Below are 18225 nucleotides of genomic sequence, written 5' to 3' on the forward strand. Positions count from 1 at the left end.
ACGGTATGTTTGGGTCTTGTGCAGTGAACCTTATTTAAAAGAAATAGACAGAAACGTAATCCTGTTTAACCTGTGCTAATATAAGGGAGGCTGTTGGTCTTGGCTGTAATGAAGTGTCTTTTTCCTTAGAGACAGCTTTTTCCTCAGAAGGTCCAGGTCTGCGTTTCACACTTGCGCCCCAGGGCTGGGAGCTCCTGGGCGAGGTTTCCAAGCCTCCAGTCTCTCTGAACTCTGAGCTCTAACGTCTTCACTATGGGACTCAGCAGGGCCTCACAGTCAGTGCTGAGTCAGAGGGATCAGCAAGAGGAATGACACACTTCCTGCCCGAAGTTCTAGGGAATTTTTTGGTTTGCTTGGTTTTTTGGGTTGTTTTTCTCTTTTGCTCCAAAGATTCCCTGAAAAGATAGAAGCTTGACCTGGCCATCTCTTGATCAAAACAATCATAAATTTATTTTTGTGATCACATAGAGTATCTACCATGCTATATCTTTTTTATTTCTTTTTTTTTCTGTTTTTTTTTTTTTCTTTTTTCCCCTCTCTCCCTCCCTTCCGTCCTGCCCTCCTTCCTTTCTCTTTCTTCCTTTCCGTCCTTCTTGCTGTTTTTCTTTCTCTCTCGTTTTTCCTTTTTTTCTCTCTTTCTCCCTCTCCCTTTGGTTCTTTCTTTTTTTGCTTGCTTGCTTGCTTCCTTTCTTTCTCTCTGTCTTTCTTTCTTTCCATCTCTCTCTTTCCCTCTCTCCTCCCCCCTCCATTCCTCCTTTCTTCCTTCTGTTTTGGCTGCCTTATAGCATGTGGATTTCCTGGACCAGGGATCAGACCCTTAACCCACTGTGCCAGGCAGGGAACCAGACCTGTGTCCCAGCACTCCAGGGACACCTCCAATCCCACTGCGCCGCAGCGGGAACACCTCACCTGCTGTACCTTCTTTTCACAGGCTTTTAAAAAATTACACAAGCCTCACATGGTAGTGTAGTGTATTTATCAATCATAATTTGAACAGAAACATGAAAAAAAAAAGGTACTTCATTTCAGCACTCAGAAAAAACATTTTGTGAATCTAACTCCAGGCTTTTTTTCTGTGTGCTTAGAGTTTTTCTCTATAAAAATTACATAGTACTTAATATGATTTCTTTACTTTTACATGTTGCTCTGTAGCCTTTGTTCAGAATCCTCATGTTATTAATTTCTTTACAAAATCATTTTAAAGACTGTATTACATGCCATTATATGGATGTGCCATAACTCACTTAACAAACCCCCCATTTGGGGATCTTGTAAGCTGTTTTTAATCTTCACCATTGTCATAACACTACACAGCTCTCTCGTGTTTAGCAGCTGTCTACGCTTGTCTCTGTTTCATTGGATGTGTTCCTGGAAATGGTTCAAAGGGCATGTGGAGTTTGAATGTTTTGATCTTTATTGCCACTTTGCCTTCCAGACATTTGACCTGTTTTACATTCCTACCATATAATATAAACTTCTTGCCATGCGTCGTATGGCCCTACCTATTCCCATCTTTGCCTGACTCCCTGTGCTTCCAGCTCTGCAGCCACACCGGCCCCCTTTCCACTCCTCTCTCTGGAGCAGGCCAAGCTTGTCGTGGCTCAGGCTGGAGCACCTGCTCTTCCTGCTGCTTTTCCTGCTCTTCTTCTGCCGCTTGGCATAGACCTCTGATGCCACCTCTGCCAGAGAGCAGTCTTCACCAGAGCCCCCGTTCATTTCCATGCTAGCATCTTTCACCATCTGCCCTTTAGTTACTTATGTGTTTTCTTGGCTGCTGTATCTTTCTCCCATTGAAGGTCAGTTCCTGTGTTTTATTTCCCACCATGTGCCCAGCACCTAAGTCAGCACCTGGTGTGCAGGAGGTACCAGGTAAATGCAGGTCAGTTTTGTTGAACGAGTGAAGAAATCTCTCTGTCACCTAGGAATGTGCAGTGCACTGGGGCAATGAGATGTATGTAGCAATGGCTCTACCTTAGAGCGAAACAAGCTATGTATTGTAAGGAAGCTTCTGAGTTGCATAGGGCAACAGAGGAGCGGAGCTGGCCTCTGGCTACAGGCATCATGACAGGCCTTGTGTGAACTGAGCCTTGGGAGGTTGGCAGTGTTTTGTACCTCAGAGTGATGGAAAGGACTCCAGAGGCCAAGAAAGGCAAGTGAGTGAGTAGAGGCCCGGGAGTAGAATGGTGCTGAGCATAGTGGGTCAGGACTGGGGACCACCTTACATCCTAAGCTGACAGTGTGGACCTGGTCCATGAGCAGTTGGCAAGCACTGTACATTCCTCAGTGGAGAGTGACATGGAAAAGTGAGGGTGCAGAATCATTTTTTAAACCCCGTTCTAGGCACAGGTGCTGATGTTTTGGTGCTCTTCTTTGAGAAGATGTGCCATGAGGGCAAGTAGGTGAAAGGAGCAGGAAGTTGAGACCAGAGGATGAAGCCTGAGATAGGATGGAGAGATGGGGTTGGGATGAGGGGGAGGATAGAGGGGTGCTGTGTAGGTGAGGAGACCTGAGAACTTGGTGGCTGGTGGGGAAGGTGAGGTCTACAATAGCATTGAGGTTTCAAGTCTTAAGTGGCTGATGTGGAGATGAGATACGGAGCTCAGAGGAGAAGCTCTTTGGGGGTGAGGAGGCATATGAATTTAGTTTCAGCCCATCCTTTCACTGTGTTAGCGAGCATTTTCTAGATTAAACTAGCCCATGTGGGAGTTCCCTTGTGGCCTAGCAGTTAAGGATCTGGCATTGTCACTGTTGTGGCCCAGGTCACTGCTGTGGTGCAGCTTCGATCCCTGGTGTGGAAATTTCTTTATGCTGTGAGCGTAGCCAAAACAAACAAACAACAAAGACAAAAAAAACCAACTAGCTCATGTGCCTTCCTTTGTCCTGAGAGGCTTTGGGTGACAGAGGATAGAGGAGGGAGACAGAAATATACCACAGGATAGGAGTCTCTGGGCTCCCGGAGCCCCCTCCTCATCTGTAAGAGTAGGATTAATTAATGGGAAGGGAAGATGGGGCTCTGGCATCTCTCCAGGGGATGCGAGGTGGTTTGCTGGCCATGGCTGCTCCTCAGTCACCATGTGGAAGAAGTCGGCTTGAGGTCAGCTTGTCGTTTGGTTCATTTGTTCAGTTGTTAGACTGAGGAGGATGGGGTGGAAAATGAGTGTTGATTTTGGGTATGGGGCCCTGGGTACAAATGGGAAAAGGCCCAGAACTGGGTGATATGTCATCCTTCCCCTGCAAACAGGCAGAACTGATATGTGTGTTTCCTGAGGGCAAAATCCAAGAGAAACTAGATTTAAAACATGCTATTATTTCTGATGGTTCCCTACATTGAAATGTTTCTGAAAGTTGGTTTATTATTATTATTATTATTATTTTATTTATTTATTTATTTTTGTCTTTTGTCTTTTGAGAGCTGTACCTGCGGCCTATGGTGGTTCCCAGGCTAGAGGTCTAATCAGAGCTGTTGCTGCCAGCCTACGCCACAGCAACACAGGATCTGAGTCACGTCTATTACCTACCCCACAGCTCACGGCAACACTGGATCCTTAACCCACTGAGTAAGGCCAGGAATCGAACCCACAACCTCATGGTTCCTAGTCAGATTCATTTCCGCTGCACCACGGAAACTCAAATTTCATTTTTATTTTTGGTTTTTAGGGCCACACCTGTGGCATATGGAAGTTCCCAAGCTAGGGATTGACTCAGAGCTTTAGCTGCCAGCCTATGCCACAGCCACAGCAATGCCAGATTGGAGCCGAATCTTCGACATACACCACAGCTCATGGCAAGGCATTGCCTGATTCCTGACTCACTGAGCGAGGCCAGGGATCAAACCCTCATCCTCTTGGATTCTTGTCGGATTGGTTTCTGCTGAGCCATGAAGGGAACTCCTATTATTATTATTTTTAATTAAAGTATAACAGTGTTGTGCCAATTTCTGCTGTACAGCAAAGTGACCCAGTCATACATATATATACACTCCCTTTCTTAGAATATCTTCCATCACGTTCTATTCCAAGGGACTGGATATAGTTGCCTGTGCTATACAGTAGGACCTCATTGCTTATCCAGTCTAAATAGTTTGCATCTCCCAACCCCAAACTCTCTGTCCCTCCCACTCCCTCCCCCTGAAAGTTATTTTTTGATGGCCACCTATGTGAAGTTCTTTTCAAGGAAACACCTTCTGCCACCTTGAAAGCAAAGGATTTAACAGACTCCAGATGAGAATGGGAGAAGCACAGATGGAAAGGCAGCAGAACTTGGTGAATGAGAGGCCATCCAAGCCAAGAGAGGAATCAGTGATGACTGAGTGACAGGGTGATGCTGGCATCCAGTGAGGTTAAAACAAAGAGGAAAATGATCAGGCTTAGCGATGGAGGGAGGATGAGGAATTCACCTTGGGAAATACCACATGTTGCATGTGAACTAGAAATTCTAGAAATTTACTCTACCATTGGAGAGTTTTTCTTGGCAAATTTAGAGTTTAATTAGTTTAGTATTTTATTACAGGTATAGTATGACATTCAGTTTTACATGAAGGTTTGCAGTGGAAGAAAGCTGTAAAATATCAGGACTCTGTTTATATTCAGCTCAGCAGAAAACAAACCGCATTCAAGTGCCAGCATATTTATTGCAACAGGCTCCGTGTTTCTTTGCTTTCTAAGGGCTGATTTAGTGTTTTCATTGGTGGTACAAGTGTGAAGAGAGATTTGAGCTTGCATTCTAGGAAGACAAGACATAAATGCTCACTCTGAAGTCTTGAGATCTGGCTCTCACTGCAGCTGTGCTGCTGACCAGCTAGCAATTATTTATGTAGTTACTCATTTGTTTGCTTCTGAGTAACATTTTATAAAATTTATACTTAAAACACAGAAATACTATGTGATAGAAAAGTCTGCCTTTCCAAGCTTATTTTTATTTTAGTAGTTTTTATTTTACATTGGAATATAGTTGATTTACAGTGTTGTTAGTTTCACAGCAAAGTGATTCAGTTATATCCATATATATGTTCTTTTTCAGATTCTTTTACCATATAGGTTATTACAGAATACTGAGTAAAGTTCCCTGGGCTATACATTTGGTCCTTGCCACACTTATTTTTTATGCAGCCCATCTGGGGGAGGCTGTGAGTGGCAGTTAGTATGATGGTGAACTTGAGAAATCTCTACTCCTGCCCTGTCCCTGAGGCCAGCTGGCTGCCAGCAGCTCCTCTTCATACTCCTGAGCTCACTACTTTGCCTGACCTTGAAAGGTGGGTCTCCAGGTGTTCATTTTTATTTTCCAGATAGTCCCCTATTTGTGCTTTCTGTCTGGTGAACCAAGGACACTTTCATGATATGATACAGAGAGAAAAAAGCCAGCAGGTTTGGAATAAGAAATAAATAGTTTAGTATGTGTCCCCATGCAGATAATGCACTGAGCAGGTATGTTTAAATTTATGGAGAATTCCCATCGTGGCTCAGTGGAAACAAGTCTGACTAGTATCCATGAGGTTACAGGTTTGATCCCTGGCCTCAATCAGTGGGTTAAGGATCTGGCATTGCCCTGATCTGTGGTGTAGGTCACAGATGCGGCTTGGATCTGGCATTGCTGTGGCTGTGGCGTAGGCTGGCAGCTGCAGTTCCAAATCGACCTCTAGCCTGGGAACCTCCATATGCCACAGGTGTGATCCTAAAGAGACCAAAAAAAAAAATTTTTATGGTGCTTGGTTTCCTTACCTGTAACCTGGGGCTAGTGGTGCCCACTCCCAGGGTTTGGGTGAGAGCCTAGTGAACGTAGGGTAAGCCTCCACGCTCCTGGGCATCTAGTGGGACTTTGCCACCCTTGTGCATGAACCACGCTCTCCGTGCTGGCACAAGCCCCCTTGGTTGAGAGAAGGTGAGTCTGACCTTCAGCCGTCCCTGTGATAACATCCAGAAAATGCCTCTGGAACACCTTCCCAACCTTGGGTGCTAAGTCCCCTGGAATAATTCCCCCTTAGCCTTCCTCCCCTCCCCCCCAAAAAAAATTTGCCAGTGACTCCTTCTTCGTTGAAGAAGAGCAGAGGGACAAAGAGTTGCAAGTTGAATCAAGGAGGAGGTTCTGGTTGTGGCTCTGGTTTTAGGGAGGCCATGGAGAGGGTTGAGATGATGGGGAGAAGGCCCAAGAGGAGGGTCCAGATAGGACTGATGGGGAGAGAGGAGGGTTGGGCAGAAAAGAAACAACACTCTCCTTGGCAGTTACTAGATCCTGTGCTAGGGGCCAGGGAGCATCTTGGGAATGCCAAAGTGCAAAGATCAAGGTGTTTTGCAGCCATTTCCATTTTGCCTCAGAAACTGTAGAATCAGTTGAAATAAACAAATGAAGGCACACATTCTCATGCAGCCATAAATTGCGTTATACTTGTGGTAATTTTGGTTAAATGTACTGCTGATAAGGATGTGGGTGGCTGTGCAGGAAATGTTTTCCCTGGGACATGTAATAAGCAGGCAATGAAACTAGGCCAGAGAGAGAGAGTGTGTGTGTGTGTTCTGGACATGGTTCTGTGTCTCCTGGCTTAGCTCTCATGGCTTCTCAGCTCTGCCCCATCTTACAGGGCTCTGTTGAATATGCTGTTTACCCTCCCTCTTTGGAAACTGGGCTTCCCACCCACTTTCCCCGGGTGTGGGGAGAGTGGAGTGATTGAAGTGATAGAGCCTTTCTCTGAGATGTTGAGATAATGTGGAGAGCATGCACGCTTAGGAGGAGACTCTGGTTTTCAAAAAGCCACTGTCATGTGGCTTCAGAGAGATGGAGAAGAAATACCAGATAAGATGCACCCAGACTTCCCTAACGACAGCGTATTTATTGTTATTGCAAAGCCCTGGCGTGCCTCCATCACCAGCAGTGCCAGCTGGGGGCCACATGGAAGCCCGTGGATATGGGGGTGCTAGACAGGAACTTGCTTCAGTTGCAAAGCTAAGCTCACTGGAAAGAGATGGAGCCATGATTTCTTTTGAGCACCAGTCACCATTATGAGGTGGGATCTGGAAAGATTCCTCAGCCATTGGACCATCACGGAGGGTTTCTAGGGCTAGAAGACCTGGCTGCCTCCTCTTTCCCTGTCTCAGAGCATGGATGATGCTTCTGCATTGGGCATCCATCACAGCAGTTGATCCTTGAATCTGTCAAGAATGTCCTCATTGCAAGTCCTAGGGAAGCACAGGAGTGCTATATTCATATTTACAAAGGCAGCTGAAGCAAGTTAGATATCTTGTTATATAAGGCTAGTTCTTTGAGTTTTGACCACTCCACAATCTCCCTGATCTTTAGCCTCTCTGTCTCTGATTCTTGTTTCTTCCCAAATGTAGTGAGAGGAGCAGAACTTAAATTTACAATTGCTAGAGTTCCTGTTGTGGCTCAGTGGGTTAAGAATCTGACAAGTATCCATGAGGATGCAGGTTTGATCCTTGGCCCTTCTCAGTGGATTAAGGATCCCATGTTGCTGTGAGCTGTCATGCAGGTCGAAGATGCAGCTTGGATCCTGAATTGCTGTGGCTGTGGTGTAGGCTGGCAGCTAAAGCTCCAGTTGGACCCCTAGCCTGGGAACTTCCATACGCCTCTGGCGCCATCCTAAAAAGACAATAAATAAATAGATAGGCAGATAAACAGACAGATAAGTTTACAACTGCTAAGACTACTTTAAGTGGGAAGATTTGAATAGCTCTGAATGCATAGGACCTGGGCGTTCTTGTCTCAAATAGGAGAGGAGGGCAGGATGTCTTAAGGCAGTGACCTCCTGCCTGATTTGTAGCCCCTCCAGATGTGTTCCTTTTTATTCTCCCAGTGGTGGAGCGCTCACTCCACAACCAGGCATCAGACCTTTGGCATGTGGAGATGCCCAGCTGATACAAGAGACTATAATGCCAGCAACCTCCTCTGGCCCTTGCCTGGAGTCAGGACCATGGCCCTGCCTCCCTCACTGCCTGCACGTGTGAGGGCTGTGCCGCCATGGTGGCATTTGTTTTATGTGATGCTTTGCCATTGTCCCTCCTACCTTCTTTTCCTACAGCTTCACTGTGCTGCTCTATGGACAAAGTGGTGCAGTAGCCACCTAACCATGGAGATCCCACTGAGGCCACATTTTAAGGAAATATGAGACTGGTTCCTCTGTTTAGGTAGAACATTTCTGCTCCCTATATTTTCTTACGTACCCTTGGAATTGCCAGTGAACCAGGGTTTGGGAAGTCTTTATGATTTAGAATCCTGTGTTTGCAGGAGGAGTTCTCTCCTGGCATCTTCTTAGTCCCTGACAAAGTTGTCATAGCATCAAGAGGCCAGTCCCAATTTGGGGGAGGTAACACAAGGGAATGTGAAAGGGTGGTTTCTAACATATAAACACCAAACCTCTACAAGTTAGTCACATGTCAGGTAGGCTAAAAAAGTCAGTCATGTGTAATAGGTTTCTTTCAGCTTCCTCCTCAAATCAGCGGTAAGCATTTTGGTTTTGATTGGGGTCAACAATAATGCTTCTTGCTATTTGAGTGCTCGCTGGGCATCAGGCAAAATGTTATTGGCTTTATACGATTTTCTTTGCATCTTGATGGCACTTTTGTGAGGTAGGTGGGGTTATTCTCATTTGACAGAGAAAAAACTGGTTCAGAGAAGTGAAGTAACTTGCAAGTCTAGAAAACTAGGAAGTAGCATGGCTGGAGTTTGCACCAGGCCTAGCAGACTCCAGAGCACTTGTCCCTTGCGTTCCACTTGGTTATCTTTTTTGCTGAGTGCCTTGCAGGCTCAAGGCAGAGCGTTAGTGCTACAGAGGATAAAAAAATCTAGACGCTTACCTTGTAGTTGGGGGTAAAAGAGCTATGCCACCAAAGATAACATAGGGACAACTTTGACAAATAGCCAGAAAGTGTTCTCTGGAAGCTCAGTCTAGGTGCTCTGAGGGTTAAAGGAGGAGGCTGGGACCCTAGCACCTGAATGGCATCCTCAGAAAAAGACTTTATGGAGTTGGTGCTCTTAAAGTGGGCTTTGTGGGACTGTAGCCCCTGCCCAGTGGGGGCTGGATAAGGGAAGATTTGTGGGTGGTGATGTAAATAAATAAGCTTCTAAAGAGACTATTAGACTGTGCATATGCATATGTCTCATTGTATGTACATGTATGTGTTGTGTGTGCCTGAATGCAGTCACAACACATTCTTTTTTTTTTTTTTTTGTCTTTTTGCTATTTCTTTGGGCCGCTCCCATGGCATATGGAGGTTCCCAGACTAGGGGTCCAATCGGAGCTGTAGCCACTGGCCTACGCCAGAGCCACAGCAACGCGGGATCCGAGCCGTGTCTGCAACCTACACCACAGCTCACGGCAACGCCAGGTCCTTAACCCACTGAGCAAGGGCAGGGACCGAACCCGCAACCTCATGGTTCCTAGTTGGATTTGTTAACCACTGTGCCACGACGGGAACTCCATCTTTTTTTTTTTTTTTTAAGTATAGGTGATTTACAATGTTGTGCCAATTTCTGCTATGCAGGAAAGTGACCCAGTCATACATAAATATACATTATCTTTCTTACTTTACCTTCTATCATGATCTATCCCAAGAGACTGGATATAGTTCCCTGTGCTGTACAGTAGGACACAACCCATTCTTTAGGAAGATCTTATATTCTCTTCAAAAACAAAAAACTAATGATTTTAAACAGCACTGTTGTCCAAGCTCTGTTCTCTAGTTCTCCTGTGAGTGAGAACACCTTTTAAGCAATACTTACTATGAATAGACATACATGTTTACACTGGCCAGGTAGGAATGAGGTGTTTTTTTAATTTTCTTTTTTCCAGGCATCTGTGACTGGGGCTGCTCCCTTTTTTTTTTTTTAAGTATCTACGCCTCATTTCTAGCATGTTGAAACATTAGACTTCCTGTTTCTGCTTGATTTGGAAAATATCTTCTGTTCACCTATCACAGGTAATCCCTGTGTTTCTGGGTAACTGTAGTTTACAGGTAGCAAGTGCAGGCAGCAACCAGTCTGTCCCTGCTGTGGAAGTGGAGACCTCTCTGGATTCACAATTAAAGGCTATATAATGCATTCCACTGGTGACGAAACCCAGCTCCCAGAATAACAAGCAAGACAACTTTGAAAGTGACTGTTGTTGACCAGTGTCTCCTGTGCATTTGTTTGGTAAGCTTATGGCTGATTTTTTGAAAGGACGATACGGATTCTTCTGAATTATTCTCGGGGAGGACTGACAGTCCCGGAAGGTGATACGGTTGCTGTAGGATATACAACAGGGTGGCTGCTGTGTGTTCCTCTGGTCTGTGTGACTCTCTGTGCGGCTGTCCTTCTGCTTGATACGGGGGAAAATGCTGAAGCTAGGTGAGTTAAAAGTGCCCTCAGACTAATAACTTGGATGTAACATCTCTGTGGATTCTGGTGGAATGTTCAGATGACTAAGCACTGTGGTTTGTCACTGTCTACAGGGGAATAACCTTTGGTCATGGCTTTAAAGTGGTTGTGTTCAACAAATCACAGCTTTTTTCTTTTTGTCTTTTGCTATGACTGGGTACGGGGAACTGGTATTAAGCTGATGGAGGTGTAAGTTCTGTGTGTGAAAAACATGGCACCTGAAGTTTGCACATAGATGTTTTCATTTTTAAGCACACGAAGGATGGAGATGTTTCAGAAATGGGGCTCTGAAACGAGGGATAACTTTTGCCTTTAAATTCTCCTTTTTACAGTTCCTATGTGTTCACTAATTCTAAGGCATCTCTGGTTCCCAGTGGTCTGGTTGTGGTGGTGACAGCTACGGAGACCTGTAAACACAAGCGTGTTTATTTCTGCTCTCCCATTATGTAGATGTTGGTCAGAATGTTGCTGCTACCATTTCCTCCAACAGCCAGTGAGCAATTTGACCCCACACATAAAGCCTTTTGTAGTTTTAAAATACACCTTAGCCTTGTTTTCAGCCTTACTTAATGCTTCTACAAGTAGACTTTATTTTAAGGTAAGTTGGAAAGGTTTTCAAGGATTGAAATAAGAGCATTTTAAAATCGCCCTTAAAGTTATGTTGGTATTTAGACACTTGTTCAAGTCTATACATAATACTTGTTGAGGCTTAACTAAAATTTTTCTGCGCAAAAGACTTTCTAGATCTTACATTGAAGACTAGGAAGGAACTATAAGTTGGAGGACATAAATGAGTATTCACATATGCAGTTTCTTGGCCCATAACTGACCCCCTGGCAGCCAGTGCTATTCCGTAGAGCCAGGACTACTTCTCTTATATGGAATATGGTCACCTGTATATCATTTATGTAAAATGTACATTTGCCTACCAGATGCCCAAAGTTATGCAGTGATGCCCTGTCAGCGTTCTTTATATATGTATATAGGCACATTCTATCCAACATAGAAAGATAGTGTCTGTGACTATATATCATGTATCTACAGTTGGGATCAGAGCCAGTTTGACTGGGCAAGTTTTGGGGGAAAAGTGAGTTGTAGGTCAAGTTCTGCCCTGGGAGTGAGAGTACGTAATGTACTATGGCAGGAAGAAGCATACATGAAGCTTCCAAGGCTGAAGTGATTGAGTTAAACACTTGCGTGAGTAAGCATGAACCACTTAAGAGCAAATTGTAAATCACTGGTTGAAAATAGCCAGGTTTAAAGTTGGAGTTCCCGTTGTGGCTCAGCGGTAACAAACCCAGCTAGTATCCCATGAGGGCCCAAGTTTGATCCCTGGCCTCGAAAAGTGGGTTAAGGATCCAGTGTTGCCATGGACTATGGTGTAGGTCACAGACACGGCTTGGATTCCAGGTTGCTGTGGCTGTGGTGTAGGCTGGAAGCTGTAGCGCAGATTTGACCCCTAGCCTGGGCACTTTCATATGCCACAGGGCGGGGGCGGGGGGGGGGGTCTAAAAAAATAAAAATAAATAAAGTGGTGAAAAGGTAAGGAGGTCAGTGAGGAAGTGAACAGGAGAGGTATGGGGGTGCTTCTCTAGTCCGTGTTACTGGTAAAAGTCAGCCTCAGATACCAGCACACTCAGACCATGTTGCCACCTAGTGGAAGTGGCTGGGATGCACCGGGAGCATGACCACCTCCTCTCACTAGAGCTGAATTCAGAGTGTGGGTATCTTGGCAATACAGGAGCTCACTTCTCTTTTCCTTTGGGATTTTAGATAAAGAATCAGAGAAAGATAGATGTAACAGTTCTCCCTCAAATGGTGTTAATTTCAACTCTAGAAAAATGGAGTCAAGTGCCAATATAAAGAATTTCTCATAGATACTGTTTGGTCATGCTCAGAGTGTAGGGTGTGCATGGCGCTTAAGCTCAGAGCATGGAGTATGCAAGAAGCAGCACTTGAGAGGTTCTGCAGCAGAGTGAAAGCACAGCACTTATGGGTCTGGGTTGGCTTGTTTTTTCTCGTGGTGATAGTGTCCATCCTGTACAGTGGTGGCAGAGGAGAGCCCTTTGACCATAGCCCAGAGCTAGAAGACAGTTATATTCTTCCCTTCCACCCATCCGTGAATGCCTCCATTCAACAAAACTTGCTGATTTCCTGTTCTGTATCAGGGACTATTCCAGGTAGCAGGGATAGGCCAGTGAACAAAGCGGAGAGAAATCCCTGTCCTTGGAGAGCAGACATTCCACTGTAGGAGACAATGAACAAGATAAAAATATAAAATATATGTAGTAGGTGAGATAGTATTAAGTGCTAAGGAGGAAAAAAAATTTTAAATTGAAAAGGAGGATGAAGATTGGTGTGGGTGTGTGTGCAGGGTGTACAATTGTCGTCACAGAGAATGTGCTAAGACTCACCCGAGAAATGGGAAGAAACCACACCTGTGCATATCCTAGGGAGGAACATTCTAGGCAGAGGGCAAGCAGATGCAGAGGTCCGGAGATGGGGTGGGCATGGTGTTCCAGAAATAGCTATGGTGGTCTTAAGAAAAGAGAACGGAAAGTGAGCTAGAGAGGTGGTGAGGCGCCAGATTACGTGGCCCGTTATGGGCAGTTACGATGAATTTAACTTTTAATGGGCATGAGAGGAGAAGCCATCTGATATGGTCTAATCTCATTTTACAAATGCAATTGAAGACAAAGACATCAAGTCAGATGTCCATGGTTTTTCAGCATCACAGTGCCAGAGCCAGGGTGGGAGCCTGCCTCCTAACCGCTGAGTTCTTCCCAGCGCCCTACCTGCCCAGGGGAGATGCACAGCCACACAGAGGCTGGGACTTCCACGTGTAGCGGTCCCAGAGGAAGCCAGTGCCATGGGCTCCCTCAGCAGCTGTTTGGTTTCTCCCCCAGGGTGTCCTATCTGCCTGCAGAGGCCTCACAGCTAACACAAGAAAGGATCATTCTTAACTCAGAGGAGTCCTCTGCCCAACTTGCCTTTCTTTGTGTGAGTATGGAGATAAATTCTCGGGGCTTTCCCAGTGATTAAAGTCAAGAACCTACCATCTCATAAAGTCCTTACGTTTGTTTCTAAGTTAATTGGATATAGTTCACCTACGATTTCTGCAGTCCCAAATGTTTTTTTTTTCTAATTGTAGTCAATTGTTATTTCCCCAGTACATTTTTTTCTGCTGTACAGCATGATGACATAGTTACACATGCATGTCTACATTCTTTTTTCTCACATTATCATGCTCCATCGTAAGTGAATAGACATAGTTCCCAGTGCTACACAGCAGGATCTCATTTCTAGTCCATTCCAAAGGCAATAGTTTGCATCTATTAACCCCATACTCTCAGTCCATCCCCCTCTTGGGCATATATCCAGACAAAACTTTCCTTAAAAAAGACACATGCACCCGCATGTTCATTGCAGCACTATTCACAATAGTCAAGATATGGAAACAACTGAAATGTCCATCCACAGATGATTGGATTAGGAAGATATGGTATATGTACACAATGGAGTACTACTCAGCCATAAAAAAGGAACAAAAGAATGCCAAATATTTGATCACAGTTCTCAGTATCACCTCTCCCCATTAAAGTTAGTAAGATTGAATATTACATATTACTTAAAAGGAGTTTGAAAACAGGATTACCAGGTAAGGAGAGAGCAATTGGTTAGTTTTTGCTCAACACTCTGTATCTTGTTGCTTTGCTGTGAGCCAATTCAAGTTTGTTTATTTTTTTGTTTTTTTCCCTTTCCTTCTCCTTTGGATCCCATGACAGTTGTCCTCTGGACATAGGCCCAATCTTCTGACCTCACTTTCAGATAAAGGTCAGATTAGTGCTAAGTATAGAGGAGAGTGGCTTCATGCTGTTGCCTGTATCACTTCCTCTCCCTTAATCACCTGTATCTTGCACAAAACGAACATGAGGTCTTTGCGCAAGATCATTTGCAAGGTCGCATGTAAAATGTACATCACCATCTCATTTTGCATTTACATTTGTTTGCATAGTACTTTCTCACTTCCCTCCTTTTTTTTTTGTTTTTTTGTTTTGTTTTGTTTTGTTTTGGCCAAACAACGCAATTTCATATCTTTATATTTGTACATTGTCTATAAATGAGCTCCAAAATCCCACTGCCTTTAGGGGTTGAATTCTTTGGAATCCTTTCAGTAGTGAAATGTTTTGTCTCCCCTTGAAGCCTGTGGGCCCAGACCCCTGTGGTCCCTGGGTTTGTGGTCTTTAGGAAAGTGGCGCTTCTGACAGAGCTCCTCTTTGGAGCCAGCTTTGGGGAGGACCTGAGAAGGCTTGCTGGAGGAAATTTCATTATCACAACTCAGGACAAAAGGCAAATGCAGAAATGGAGGTATTTTGATGGGGGCTGCTACGAGCAGTAAGTAGGCTTAAGAAAGCTTGACAAGAAGCAGTTCTACATTTCTAACTTGGGAACAAGTATCTGCTGTAAGCAGTGAGGTCTTACTGTACAGCACAGGGAACTATATCCAGTCTCTTGGGATAGAAAATGGTGGAAGATGGTGTGAGAAAAAGAACGTATGTATATGTATGACTGGGTCACTGCGCTGTACAGCAGAAATTGACACAACACTGTATATCAATTATACTTTAATAAAAATAAAAAATAAATTATAAATTAAATTTTTTTCTTAATTTAAAAAAAAGATTAAATATTTATTGCATGTGGGAGAGAGAAAATGAGAGCACTCTGTTAAGGTGCCTCCAAAGACAATCTAATTAAACACAGGAGTTCCTGTCATGGCTCAGTGGAAACAAAATCTTACGTCCATGAGGACACAGGATCTATCCCTAGCCTCTCTCAGTGGGTTAAGGATCCAGTGTTTCTGTGAGCTGTGGTGTAGGTCGCAGACATGGCTCAGATCCTCTGTGGCTGTGGCTGTGGTGTAGGCCAGCGGCTACAGCTCCAATTCAGCCCCTAGCCTGGGAACATCCGTATGCCGTGGGTGTAGCTGATTGCTCCACCTTCCAGAAAGTCCTTGTGTGGAAATTCACCTGGAAGGACTGAAATTTGATTAGCTGTGTATTGTGTGTGTGTGTTTTTAATAAGCAGCCTTAGGTAGACTTTGAGTATATCCTAAGGCAAAAATCTGGCCTGACCTTAATAGGTCAGTGCTTTCCACTGTTGATTTGCCCCTTCACTGCTCACTACTTAACAGCTTCTTACCTTCAGTGAATGTGTCCCTGAGCTTCTCACCATATCCTTAGCTCCTGGGAGAAATCCCAGGGCTGGCCTGACCTGGCTCCCGACTCCTGACTCCAGATTGGGGTCTGGAGCTTTGATACACACACCATCCCAGCTCCTTTCCCTCCCCTACAAGTCGTGCCCTTTCAGCGCCTGTCAGGGGGCAGCCAAGCCTCTAAGGCAAGAGTCCTCATGGATGGTCTATCGAGAAGCCCCATCAGGGATGGTGGGCAGCACCAGGCTGGGAGTGGAGGAGGATGCTCAGGGACCCAGGTCCCACCTTTCAGGCTCTCCTTCCTGTCTGCCAAGGTTTCTCAGCATTCCTTCCTCCTACCCCCACCCCCACCAGGGTGTCTGCCCTCAGCTACCAAGACCATCTGGCAGACAAGACTTGGCCCTGCAGGAGAGGGGGCGTCTGGCCCAAGCTCCGACCTTTGTTAGGCAGCAAGCTTGAGGAAATTGGAGAGAACAGTTGGATCAGCCATGCATGCTTGGGCTCCATTGCCCACTGTCCCTTCGGGACTGGGCACATGGTAAGGCTGGCAGCAAAATGAGAAGTCCTCAAGCACACCTCTCCTTCACTGCCTGGCATGTCATGTCAGTTATGGCTCCGATTGTGTAAGAAAGGAACTTTAGTTGAGACTGGCTCATACAAAGGATTTTCTTTCTTTTTTTTTTTTAAGCTACAAAATAAATAGAATGAGATTTGATTTAGCAGTACAGTGATGTTAAGAACCCTCTTTCTCTCCAATCTACCTTCTGTGGTTGAGAGTCATCCTCAGCTGGCATCTCTCATGGTGGTTAAGGGTGTGCAGCAATTCTAACTTCATACCCACGATACACTGTCCAGTAGGAGAGAGAGCAGCTGGCTTTTGGTAATTCTATCAGAGGAGTGAGTGACCTTTTCTGTCAGCCCCCAGCATATTTGCGATGTCTCCTTGACCCCATTTGGGCCATGTGCCCAATCTTAAGCCAGTTTCTTGACTAAAGAATGTGCTGTGTTGGAGTTCCCATCGTGGCTCAGTGGTTAACGAATCCAACTAGGAACCACGAGGTTGTGGGTTCGATCCCTGGCCTTGCTCAGAGGGTTAAGGATCCAGCGTTGTTGTGAGCTGTGGTGCAGGTTGCAGATGAAGCTCGCTTGGATCTCGAGTTGCTGTAGCTAAAGGGTAGGCCAGCGACTACAGCTCTGATTAGACCCCTAGCCTGGGGTGCCGCCCTAGAAAAAAAGACAAACAAATAAACAAAAAAAGAATGTGCTATGTCAATTGGCTTAGGCTTTCATTACCTAAACTAGTCACTCTGTGGTGAGGGGGATGGGGTTACTCTGGCTGAGTTGAAATGGTCAGGGCTGAACCTGAGAGCTGGGGCTGGGGTCCAGTTTCTCCCTCAAACAAACATACGGCTCCACAAGGATGAGGGGATGGAAGTGTTGGCGAATTGGCCACAGTGTCTCCTACACAGGCTTCCTTTCACTGTGGTTTTCCTCCCTGTTGCTTCTTATTTGGTGACTGGCTAGGGTCTAATACAGCAAATGGAACTCTGCATATTAGTTTACCCACCATTCCCCCCTCCATTGACAAATGATGCAGGTGCCACCAGGGAGAACAAGAATACAGACTCCATGAGCCACGACAGCAGTAAAGATGAGGACGGCAAGTTCTCAACCATGAGAACTTACTCTCTGATAAGCACTGAATGAAAAGAATAAGAACCAAAGAAAATTAATTACAAGCATCCCTTCAACCTGTGGTAATTATATGTCCCCCTGTAACATGGGAGTCCAGTGTAATTTTATTTATTTATTTATTTATGTTTGCTTTTTTTTTTTTTTTTTTTTTTTTTTTTTTTTTTTTTTTTTTTTTTTTTGTAGGGCCACACTCACAGCAAATGGAAGTTCCCAGGCTAGGGGTGAATCAGAGCTATAGCTGCCAGCCTACGCCACCGCCACAGCAACATGGAATATGAGCCGCATCTGTGACCTACACCACAGCTCACAGCAAAGCCGGATCCTTAACCCACTGAACGGGGCCAGGAATTGAACCTGCATCCTCATGGACACCAGTCGGATTCCTTACCGCTGAGCCAGAGTGGGAACTCCAGTGTAATTTTTTTTTTTTTTTTTGCTCATTGTAATAAGACTATATGTCCCTGTAAAGACTGTCCTTACATTTTATAGATATGAGCTTAATTGCAAAATTTGCTTATTTTTTGTTTTTTAATTGATATTCCTGGGCTCTGGATAATGTAAAGACTTTGGAGCTGCACGCAGATAAACAAAACAGGGCACTTGGTCACAAAGCGTTTCCTTTAGTTTACTCTAGCTGAGATCTCCAGGAGATTGGCTTAGACATGGGGCAACATTCAGAGTGCTCTTGGGGGAGTGAAAGCCATGGTGATAGAAAGAAAGAAAGCCCCAATTAGCGATGGGTAAATTGGAGGTGCCAGTTTATCTTTGTAGATGAAATCTGTGGGTAGGGTATAGGACCCCAAATTCTCAAGCCTTGTCCCCAGCCAGCCAGTGTTCCCGGCTACATCCCTGAGGGAAATACGTGCACAGAGAACCAGTCAAAGCAGAGGAACCCCTTTATTATCAGTGGGGTTTGACCTGAACCCTAGTGGTGACCTCTAGTGAATGAG

The 18225-nt window shown here is 45.0% G+C and overlaps 1 protein-coding gene across 5 annotated transcripts in view; it reads left to right on the forward strand.

Annotated features, from left to right (window-relative positions):
- TNFAIP8 (TNF alpha induced protein 8) overlaps nt 1-18225 on the forward strand; it is a 133917-nt gene that overhangs the window by 55412 nt on the left and 60280 nt on the right. The window contains exons 1-3 of one of the 5 annotated variants that reach the window (XM_085009415.1): nt 5020-5251; nt 9800-9926; nt 10168-10335. The exons of 2 other annotated variants lie outside the window; for them this stretch is intronic. In XM_085009415.1, the coding sequence (XP_084865541.1) occupies nt 10323-10335 (13 nt within the window). In that variant the 5' untranslated portion in view covers nt 5020-5251; nt 9800-9926; nt 10168-10322. Of the gene's footprint in view, nt 1-5019; nt 5252-9799; nt 10141-10167; nt 10336-18225 lie in introns of those variants that run through there. 2 more of the 5 variants (XM_085009416.1, XM_085009417.1) reach the window with 2 other exon arrangements.

This window comes from Sus scrofa, chromosome 2, assembly GCF_054392235.1.
Source record: "Sus scrofa isolate SSC_HxYL_T2T_F1_AM1 chromosome 2, Sscrofa_HxYL_maternal_Yorkshire_Landrace_v2.0, whole genome shotgun sequence".
In the NCBI taxonomy this organism is placed as follows: domain Eukaryota; kingdom Metazoa; phylum Chordata; class Mammalia; order Artiodactyla; family Suidae; genus Sus; species Sus scrofa.